This window comes from Hordeum vulgare, chromosome 2H (assembly GCF_904849725.1).
Source record: "Hordeum vulgare subsp. vulgare chromosome 2H, MorexV3_pseudomolecules_assembly, whole genome shotgun sequence".
Classification (NCBI taxonomy): Eukaryota; Viridiplantae; Streptophyta; class Magnoliopsida; order Poales; family Poaceae; genus Hordeum; species Hordeum vulgare.
The window spans coordinates 181,901,913-181,912,707 of record NC_058519.1 but is presented as its reverse complement, the minus strand read 5'-3'; the positions used below and the strand labels follow the sequence as shown (position 1 = coordinate 181,912,707).

At 46.7% G+C, this 10,795-nt stretch overlaps 1 protein-coding gene across 3 annotated transcripts; it reads right to left on the bottom strand.

Moving 5' to 3' along the window:
- Positions 1-1,663: 1,663 nt before the first annotated feature.
- Positions 1,664-9,101, bottom strand: LOC123425750 (G-type lectin S-receptor-like serine/threonine-protein kinase B120). 3 transcript variants are annotated; one of them, XM_045109466.1, is made up of 9 exons: positions 8,252-9,101; positions 5,385-5,695; positions 4,605-4,937; positions 4,378-4,488; positions 3,119-3,339; positions 2,808-3,018; positions 2,490-2,727; positions 2,260-2,410; positions 1,664-2,170 (listed from the first exon to the last, which is right to left on the bottom strand). In XM_045109466.1, the coding sequence occupies exons 1-9, from the start codon at positions 8,917-8,919 to the stop codon at positions 1,862-1,864; spliced, it is 2,553 nt and encodes an 850-aa protein (XP_044965401.1). In that variant the 5' UTR covers positions 8,920-9,101; the 3' UTR covers positions 1,664-1,861. The 3 variants fall into 3 exon arrangements, with proteins under 3 accessions (XP_044965401.1, XP_044965403.1, XP_044965402.1); XM_045109468.1 differs by having other exon boundaries at positions 3,119-3,333; XM_045109467.1 differs by having other exon boundaries at positions 4,378-4,485.
- Between the last annotated feature and the right edge of the window lie 1,694 nt (positions 9,102-10,795).

The following is a 10,795-nucleotide window of genomic DNA, read 5'->3' as shown; positions in this document are numbered from 1 at the left end:
TTGAGAAGAGTCCACTCGAGCATACGATGTATAAGCGAGGTAATGGAAAAGATCGTCTCTTAGTGGGCATCTTTGTGGATGATCTGTTGATAACTGGAGCTGACGAAGAGGTGATTGCAAACTTCAAGCTACAAATGAAGGAGCTATTCAAGATGACTGATCTAGGACTCTTGTGTTACTACCTTGGGATCGAGGTACAACAAAAGCCGGACGAGATCACACTATGCCAGCACGCATATACAAAGAAGATACTTGAAAGCAGTAGCATGGAAGATTGCAACCCAAGTTATGTTCCAATGAAGCCTCGTCTTATACCTAGCAAGAAAAGTGAAGCACTCGTGGTTGATGCAACGGAGTATAGAAGTGTGGTCCGAAAGTTGAGGTATCTCACGAGTACAAGACCAGACTTGGCCTATTCCGTTGACATAGTGAGTCACTTCATGGAAGCACCCACGACGAAATACTGGACAACTGTGGAAAATATACTCAGGTACATCAAAGGGACAACAAACTTCGGTTGTGTCTATTTGAGAGAGAAGAAGAAGGAGATGCTGGAGCTATTGGGCTACAGTGATAGCGACATGTCAGGAGATGTGGACGACCGTATAAGTACCTCGGACGTGGTATATTTCTTGGGAGGAAATATAGTGAGTTGGCTCTTACAAAAGTTGAAAGTGGTCGCATTATCCTCACGTGAAGAAGAGTATATTGCAGCTTCAACCGCGGTGTTTCAAGGTGTGTGTCTAGGAAGGCTACTCGATGACCTCACAGGTAAGGAACGAGTGGTGCACAACGTTGACGACAAGTCTACAATCTCTCTGTGGAAGAATCCAGTGCGTCATGATAGATGCACAGACATCGATACGAGGTATCAGTACCTACGGGAGTGCGTGGAAGAAAGCAAGATTGACGTCAACTACATTTGCACTCACGACCAGCTTGCAGATATCCTGACCAAGTCTTTGGGACGACAGAAGTTTACAGAGATGCGGAGAAGGATCGGCGTCCAAGCTCTGAAGTGAGGACATCGTGTTTAGGGGGGTGATTGTTGGAATTAACCACGAGTCCTAGTCCGGCTTGGACTTGGAACCGTCACCGTGTAGGTATAGGATTAGTAGTTGTCTTGGTTAGCTACTATATATACGTACAAGTACCCGTGTAATATTGGATCAGATCAAAGCAATACATAGAAATAGTCGGGAGCGACACGCTCCCGTAGCCATCATATCCTCGTGTTCTCGCGTGTGTGTCTCGGCGACGCTAGTTCCGATCGATCAAGGCAGCAGCCAGGTTGCTACGTACGTGTGCATGAGAAACCATCCACCTGCTAACCTGCCTGCTTAGGTTACGCGTACGTGCACGTCTCCTCCAGGAACCGATAGTCCGGCTAGCGGTTACAGCTCGACGCAAAGGAACTTCGTCGGGTTCGTCAACGAGCTTTATTTGTTTTCGTCATCGTCCCTGGTTACCGTCGCCGGAAAGTACTCGGCGTCTGGTTTGGGCCAACAGAGCAGGCAATAAACTTCAAGCCTAAATAAAGGACGAATGCGTTTATATCGAGGTTCACGTTTGATGACATAGGATATTTTCATATATACACGAGTGCAGCCGAGCAATCGCCGTCAAGTTAGACATCTGGGTCGCTTTCAGTCATGCGCGTAGCTTAGCTAGTAGCCTTAACTAAACTTGACAATGGACCATCATTCATCTTTACAGACGGCAGAAATGTATATATATTTTCACACAATTTGGGCTTCCTCAAACTGCCCAGACCCTAATCTACAGAAAACACCAGCATTGCAACATAAAACTTGACAAAAAGAAAGACATGATATCTTCAGTATATACTGCCCCTGCCATGCTATCTTCCATGCAGCTGTGTCATTGACACGGTACCAATGGAGTGGCTCCTCTCGTTCTCGCTTGATTTGCTCAACTCGAGAGCACGGCCTCGGAGCATCAGGGTGGGCGCCCTCGGCATGGGAAGGCTGGAGCTGTCACTGCTCAACATCAGGATGACCGCGGGGACGTCCGGACGCTCTTGGGCATGATCTTGCACGCATAACAATGCAATGTGGATGCACCTCAAGACTTGTCGAATCGAGCATGATGGTTTTATCAACGGGTCGATCATTTCCTCGCCCTTGTCTTCATTCCATTGTTGCCATGCCTGGAAAATGGTTGCGAGCTCAAGCCACGAAGAGACAAATAAACGAAATGTCAGGATGAGTGCGGCATATGGAGTACGCGTGCGCTTACATATCCCGCGATGTTTAGGGAGTCCTGCTGGCCATGAAAGCTGACAGCCCTCTTCCCTGTGATGATCTCCAAGATCAGAACTCCAAAGCTATAGACATCCGACTTGACGGAGAAAATGCCTTCCATGGCATACTCAGGAGACATGTAGCCGCTGCAAAAAGAAGATCCAATTTAACGTAATGCAGCAGTAATATTCCAGTCATCATTAGGTCTATCTGAAATGCACGTACAATGTTCCAACGACACGGTTTGTGTTGAACTGGTTTTCATCCCCTCCAAAGATCCTTGCCATTCCGAAATCTGATATTTTGGGGTTCATGTCTGTGTCTAGGAGAATGTTGCTGGCCTTGAGATCACGATGAACAATACGTAGCCTTGAGTCCCGGTGGAGATACAGCAGCCCTCGAGCAATACCTTCAATGATATCAAACCGTGTCCTCCAGTCTAGGAGACCTCGCTTTTCAGGATCTGTTCGTCCACAGTAATTACAACCCCATCAGTATATTTGTTCATCTAGAGAAATGAGGATGAATGGAAATGATACGTACTAAAGATAAATGCGTCGAGGCTCTTGTTAGGCATGTACTCATAAACCAAGATCTTTTCTTCTCCCTGTATACAGCAAGCTAATAGTCTGACAAGATTCCGGTGCTGCAACTTCGCAATCAGTATGACCTCATTCTTGAACTCCTCATGGCCTTGACCTGAGTTCTTACAAAGCCTCTTCACAGCTACTTCTTCTCCACCAGGTAATGTTCCCTGAAGTGATTCATGGTATTAATTTGCATTAAGCCAAGTACAGTATAATACCGGCGCACACAAAAAACAAGTACAATACAAAGATTCATGACACTCATACCATATAAACCGGGCCAAATCCACCTTCCCCAAGCTTGTTGGATTCACTGAAACTACCGGTAGCAGCTTTAATGCGGTCCAGGGAGAGTACTTTGAGTTCATGACTTTTTCCGTCCTCCGATTCATCGTCGAAAGGAATCGAATGTGAGATATCCAGCATGCCAGCACTTTGCTGAGATCTCGTAGATGAACGTCTTGACCTCCAACTTCTGTGCACTGCATCTGCCCCAGAATACCAGTTAGCACTATACTTGCCTCCAAGAGTCCATTCGTATTAGAAACCGAGACTAATAACTACGGGTAACAAACCGTTCACAGCTAGATCCAATTTAGCAGTGTTGACAACAGCTTGGCAGCTAAAGTCCTTTTTCCGCGCAACGCCTATCAAAGTCTAGATTTCACCTGGGACTCTAAAGCCAAACAAATTACAGATGACACCCTTGCCTGCTAATTTGGACAAAATACCTCTTAGACCAGTCAAATGCGGCCAGCGGTTTTGGCATAACAAGGTGTCACATGAACCGTGATCACCCTTACATGTCTACTGTTAAGAATTGGTTAGTATCTAGGTAGAAATAAATAATCTGTACTGATTTGTACAGATCAGGATCGGCTGATTTGATCACGATCAAATCATGATTGATACTCCCTCTGTTCCTAAATATAATTCTTTTTAGAGGTTCCACTACGGACTACATACGGATGTATATAGACATACTTTAGAGTGTAGATTCACTCATTTTGCTCCGTATGTAGTCTCTAGTGGAATCTCTAAAAAGACTTATATTTAGGAACAGAGGGAGTAGTTGATTTGGCTTTTACATTGTTTTTTTTAGGGAAGCGTACTGATCGGAGGTAGGTAGCTAGGATTCGTCGGCGACAAGAGAAGAGATTGTTCCAGATCCGGATCCGGATCGATCTCCGCTCCAGTGGCTTACATTGTTAAAGGCAAAACTTTAGTTCTCAAGCTTTTACCACATTAGTTTCAGGTCTCCCTTTTCTACCTCCCCTACTTATTGGTTGACCTGAGTTTTTACCGTTACAAGAGTTGAGGGGTAAAAAGTGATTATTATTTTCCCTATTTATGATCTGTAATGAATTCATGGAACTAGTTAGGTTCACTTGACTATACTGATTAGTGATTACTGATTAGCACCACAAGAGAATGCAGTCTTGTACAGACAACTTCGGAGGGCAACCGAAGAATAGGGTGAGCTTTCATTAGACTATAATCATTGAGCCAAATCCAAGGAACCTCACCTTTGATATTTCTGCCACGCTTCCACCATAAAAAGAGACAAGTTAACAAAATAAATAGCACCACGGCAGACGCTATTGCGGCTATTTTCCAAACTGCGATATGTGAGCCTGCTAATGAAGGAACAGCATAACCGAACATAAATATGGTAAGTCAAAGGTGAGAAAATATGGTAGCATGCATAACTGCATATATAAACTTTATTCTTTAGATAATATTCATCACTTACCTAACTCAGAAGCAGGAAGCTTGAGGTTTAGGGCATAACCCCCAGCCTGAAACTGGTAAACGTCCATCAGTTCACTACCCCAATGTAGACACCCCGTCAACTGAGTCATGTAGACATAGGCACCACATGAGCAGTTTTGTTGGCATGTATTCATGCACCCATACTCATCAGTCACACCAGATACCCAGTATGAAAAATCTGGCCACTTGACGTTCGGGATTGAGAGAAATCCATCTCCAGTTTTGTTCACCTGACAGCCCAAAGGTGGGTTTCTAACACAGCCCTGGCTCCGATTTCCTGCATTCCACTCATCTGCTAACTTTGGCTTAAAACCTATTGAAGGAAAAAAAAGGAAAGAAAGGAAAAGGTGACTATTTTGTGAAGCATATACTTCTGTAAACATGTATGAAAGACTTGAGGTGTCAAAATAAGTAGTGGCAACGTCAGTAGCTGAGCCAGCCCAATATGCCAGGGTGGGCCAACAGTAAAACTGTTGATAACAATTCTTTTTTAAATATATTTTTTGCTATGATATAAGGCTGTTGGAAAAATTTCAGGTTGGCCGCGGCCCACCCTGTCCACACTCTGGCTCTGCCACTGGGCAACGTCCATGCTTCCTATTTTAGGGTCCTAACTGCGATTTATAGTCAGTTGTGCCGGTGAACAAGGAAGGAAGTTCACCCAATTGTGTAAGGCATAAGACAGTTCCACTTTTACTGGAAACTCGTAAGAGCGGAACCCGATTTTGTAAAGAAATTGGACCAAGAGTCAAAGACATACCTCTAAGGCAGGTACATTTTGCCTTCCTATCTTGGACCACCGTACATAGCGCATTTGAACCACATGCACCATAATACTCGCACTCATTTGACGGTTGCACCCAGACAGTTTCCCACTCCTGTGTAGACTTTTTAACCATGTAGCAGACGTCTTTGCCATCTGGCGCAACAACAAACCTCTGCAGAGATGTATTTGTTGCAGTGTAAGTGAAGTATGTTCCCAGGGTTGGATCATTTCCTTGTTTGTACCCATACACGTACAGTGGCCTATATGGAATGCCTACAAAATTTAGCCCAGTCCATTGGCCCGACCTGTAAAAAATTAAATACAAGTTATAATATCTTGAACTAAGGCGTTCAATATTTTTTACAGTTTATGTTGAGAAAGGGCACGCCTATTTACGACTCGAGTCATATGAGGACTTGGAGAGCTGTGACTATTAAATCTCCATAGTAATTCTAATCATGTAATGCTTACTACTTTCAAGGTTGGGAACCATATAAAGCTATAAGAAATGGCCATAGAGAACCCAACGCAAGGAGCCAAATCTCATCTAAAACAAGGTAGAGAAAATTATGTGCACAGTGGATTAAAATTTAGTTGATTCTTTAACACTATATATGGGATCTGAGGTTTCACAAGTTTCAAGGGGGTTGTAAGAGAGTGAAAATATCGTGTACTCTTTTGAGGTTGTCCCTAGGTTGCGTGTGCTGGTTGTGGTCTCATACTCTGCCTGGTGGCTTTATTTATAAAGTCGGGCGTATGCCTTAACTCTAAAAAAGGTTGTCCCTAGGGATTTTTGGTCGCATTCTCGGTATATACTTGCGAAATTTCAACTGTTTACCATCTTTAGTTTGTGAAACTTGGATTACTTGCTTTCCTAGGTAGGGACTTCTTGTCTGTGGAAGCTACTGCCTTCTCATTTCTATTTGCCTTTGGAGGGTGCGTGTGGGTGTTGGACGGTGAACTCTGTTCCGTTATCTCGAGATAGTGAAGCCCAGAACAGATTTCTTAGTATGAAACAAGCACAGGTGAATTGGTTGGTAATTACAGGAACAAGAAGGCTGAAATCACATTTCAAACACAAATAAACTTTAAAGTGTACTGTGTACATGTTTCAGATTTGTCAAAAGGCGATTCGACCAACTTCATAAATGTCAGTGCAGACTGAATGGGTTTGTCAGGGATTTTGATAGATTGTATTGGCCCCAATCCACTATATAGCAGGTAAACTTAGTTGAGAATCCTTTTCTAAAAAAAACTTAGTTGAGAATCACCAATATATAGAAGAATAGCACATGTGCAAATATGGATTGCAAGCTGCAACTCACAACTAAAACAACATTATAAAACATCAGCTACAGCCTGGTTGAGTTTCATAAACCAACCCTCTCCCAAAAAGTCTGCCCAGTAAGAAAATGGTGGACATCCTAATTATATTTCAATACTTCATCTTACAACTAGAGACTGGTCAGCTCTAAAACACGGATATAATACGAATGGGTGCCACTGCAACTGGCACAAAGTTGAAAACACTGCAGCCAGAAATCAGACTTGTGACAACCTGATAAAAATGCAGAACAGAACACCAATGGACCCTCAATTCAAAATCTTACTAATAAGCAACCGCAATTTTCCCTTAGGTAGTTACGGAACTCCACATGTTGACTTCATGCACCAATAGCTTGACGCCTTGACCCAGAAGCTTAACTAAGGAACATACAGAATTCTACTCCTTTCATTTGAAATCACTAACCGGAAGTTAGCACATTTCAACAACACTACACAAACACTATTGGATAAATACAAGCACACAAGATAATATATCATTCTGAGATTTGTTCCAAACAATACTCTAGCAAGCAAGATATTTATTTATTTATTTTGCGGAAAAACACTCAGATCTATAAACCAAACCAGTAGTATAAACATCCCTGGAAAATAAAAAAGTTGCTCCCGAATGGGCCGATGGCGCGCCACTGCTGCTCAATCGCCGGAACCAGCCAGAGCCAGTCATTGTTGATCGGGGAATCAATCCGGTAGTGGGGCCTTCCCGCACTCCGACACTGGCAGAGCCAGCGGAGGAGGAGGGAGGCGACGAGCGACGATCTACCGACAGAGGAGAGGTTGCGGCGTGGTGCGCTCGGAGATCGCCTCTCCTATGGTTTGGAGAGGAACTCCTCTAGCAGGCAAGATTTGAAGCTTTACAAATAACTTTACCAAATGCCATCGCCCATCCTTATCAAGAGATGACCTACGAATCTACCATGACACTATTTTGCCGACTGATGGACTGCAAGTAGAGGTACAGCCCCACCTGGCTAGTTAGTTTCCCACTTTTGAACCTGATCCTTTTGATGCATCATCCTACAATGAAGTGTGAATGATGTTTGTGTATAGCACACGAAAAGAAGATGCTCGCAATTTGCAATTCAGACTAGCTAAGTCGACAGCTGATGCTGCCTAGTGCCGACTGGAACAACTAAAACAAAACACAAATTGGATTGCCTCAGGAAGGAAGTATACACAATCTCCTGAAAGGAAATTAAAAAAACATACTTTTTTTTTTGAATTTTGATTTTGCTAACCTCATGTATCATGGGGGTAAAATTAAAAAAACATACGAGATGACAGATTCCATATTTCCTAGGTAGATGGCAAAAGAACAGAATTAGAGAACAACCAGCAGCTCAACTAGTACTAGTAGTAGTAACATTAATGCCCCAATAAAATATATAGTACGTAGTTCTAGTCTCTACAACATTCCTACTGTATAATTATTTAAAATTAAGCAAAAAAAAATTGAAGCAAGCTATACTTTATTCAAATATAAAAGATGGTAGGGAGTAGGGCATGGAGAAGCTGACCTCCAGAATGGAACATTGCCATCTTTCCAGATGAAGGCCTGGCTGGGGTTGGCCGGGTCGAGCCCGAGCGCGAACCGGCCCGGCGAGGGGTCCGTCTCGCTTGCCCAGGACGTGAAGAGCATCCGCTCCGGCGGGCCCCTGACCTGCGCCCTGACCTCGGCGTTGACGCTGATGCGCATCCCGGAGAGCATGGTGTCGGACGGGTGCCAGAAGCTGTCCCAGATGACGGTGGCGTCGACGTCGCGCACCTGGAGGCTGCCGGAGTCGAGGATGACGGCCTCGTAGCCCCCGCGCGGCGCGGCCCGCGTGGTGGTGTTGGAGGACCAGAGCATGGGCGCGCCGTCCTTGGCGGCGCCGTCGAGGACGCGGAGCTCGCCGCCGGCCGTGAGCGTGAGCGAGGGCGCGGCCGCGGCGGCCGCGTTGGCGCGGTTGGCGACCCACGCGACGGTCCTGGGCCGAGTGTCGCGGTACCAGACGCAGAGGTAGAGGCGGGCCGGGCGCGCGGGGTCCGGCGCGTGGAAGCCCAGCTCGAACACCCCCAACGGCGAGGACACCAGCGTCGCCGGCGCCGTCAGCGAGTCCCCCTGCTTCAGCGTGTCCGTGGCCGCCGCCGCCACGGCCAGCGCGCCGCAGAGCCAGATGAGGAGGCGAGAAGCCGCCATCGCCATGGACGCAGCAGGCCCTCCCTCCCTCCTCCTGGCTCCCGCTGCCCCTCTACCCGCTTTTGCCTGCTGAGGTAGCGCCCAGCCAGCCACCAACTACCACCTCACTGGTGGCGAGCAGACAGAGAAAGAGAGAGAGAGAGAGGGAAGGAGGGAGGGAGTGCGTTATGGCGAGACCGATGTCGTGGATTTGTTTAGTGCGCGGTAGTAATATAGTGTATTAATTAGCGTGCCTAAGCACGTACTAGCTTTGCTTTCGGGGTAGTTCAAAAGCGATTTGCCGCCGGTGAGCCACGGCGGGGAGTCATACGGGGTGCGTGGCCCGGCTCGTCCAACTGTGTGGGCCCCGGCTAGGCAGGATGGCGAGGGCCATGGTACAAACGGAACATACGCGCGCGCTCCTTGTGTCCCTATCTCCCGAGTGCCGTCGCACAGTGCAGCACACCACGGGGCACTGCTCCTGGTGGGAGATCTGGCTCGTCGTTCACACATGCCCGGGGAGAGAGGGAAGGAGAGACAGGGATGGCGACACCACCATGGTTTCGGATCTTTTTGTGCTGTAGTGGAATACCTTGTGGTCATGTGGTGTGCATCTGGGCATGCAGTAGCTCATCTTTCGGCATTTCGTTTCTTCGTCTCATTTTTTGTTCTCGATGCAACGGCGTTTGGTGGTTAGGCAATGCAGGATCGCCGTGTCACCGTGCAGGAAGAATGGGCGCGCACTTGCGGCCGTCGAGTTCCCGGAACATGCACCAAACAAGCAACGACCGCTGGAAAGGCATGCGGGAAACACATGCTCACAATTTGTTGGTTGGTTCGTCCTACTACGGGTTCCTGTGACCGTAAAGCGGTCTCGGGCTCGGGGCTGCTTCCTTGATTGGACCCGCAACACGCATCCCTGGCTGTACCAGACATAAACTGGAGGGTCCCGGGAATTATCACAGGTTGTGCCTCTGCTCACTTGCAAAGGTGGATTCATGGCTTTTATGGGGCTATAATTATGTGATTTAGCACTAGTATATACCAGAGCTTTTGGGCTGCCCATTCTCAAATCATTCTCTCCTTTTTATAGGAAAAAAGAGAGTCTAACTAGGTCTTTTTTCATGAGTATGTAAATTACGTGTCATAGCTTTATAGAAAAAGAGAAATGCAAGTACAAAACGTCTATAAAATCGTTGCAAACAATGAGCGTGTCATTAACTCCACATCTCGCCAGTCCAAAGGCATCCACCTATGACAACACCACTACAACGTGAAAGAGCCTACCCAAAACCAAGAACCTCATCGTGTCTCGACCAACGTCGGTCACCTCCGAAGAACAACAGCTCCCAGCAAGCTTTCCTTGTCGACGCACCATACCCCCTTAATGCCTTAAGGAGTTGGCAAGAGGATGGCACGACTCGATCCGACCCGAGGAAGACATCGTATTGGGTTCACCAGCAACGGTCGTACATTGCGCCGGAGGGCGACATCGAACACCAGAGGAGCGTAATATAGGAACTCCATGTCTCCCTACACTGTGCTCCCAACAGAGGGACGACATCTAAGACGTTGCCATCGGGTCGATCCTGCACCGAATTAAGGCTTTCGCTCGGGGACCACTACCAAGACTAAGCAAGCGAGGGACATGGCGACACTCGGTGATGCCTCTAGGGAGGGGAACAACACCTACATGTACCCTAGCCGTCGGCCTGACCAAAATCGGACAGGGTTTTCATTTGTAATGTCGCGCATATCCACTCCTCCAAGGTTTCGAGCAACACTATCCATGATGCCTCGCCCCGCCGTCACTGCAGTTGTGGTCCTCTCAGACCCGCAATGCCGATATGGGTCCATAACTAAGAGGAGCTTGTTAGGAAGAAGAATTTTGTGGAGAATTTGA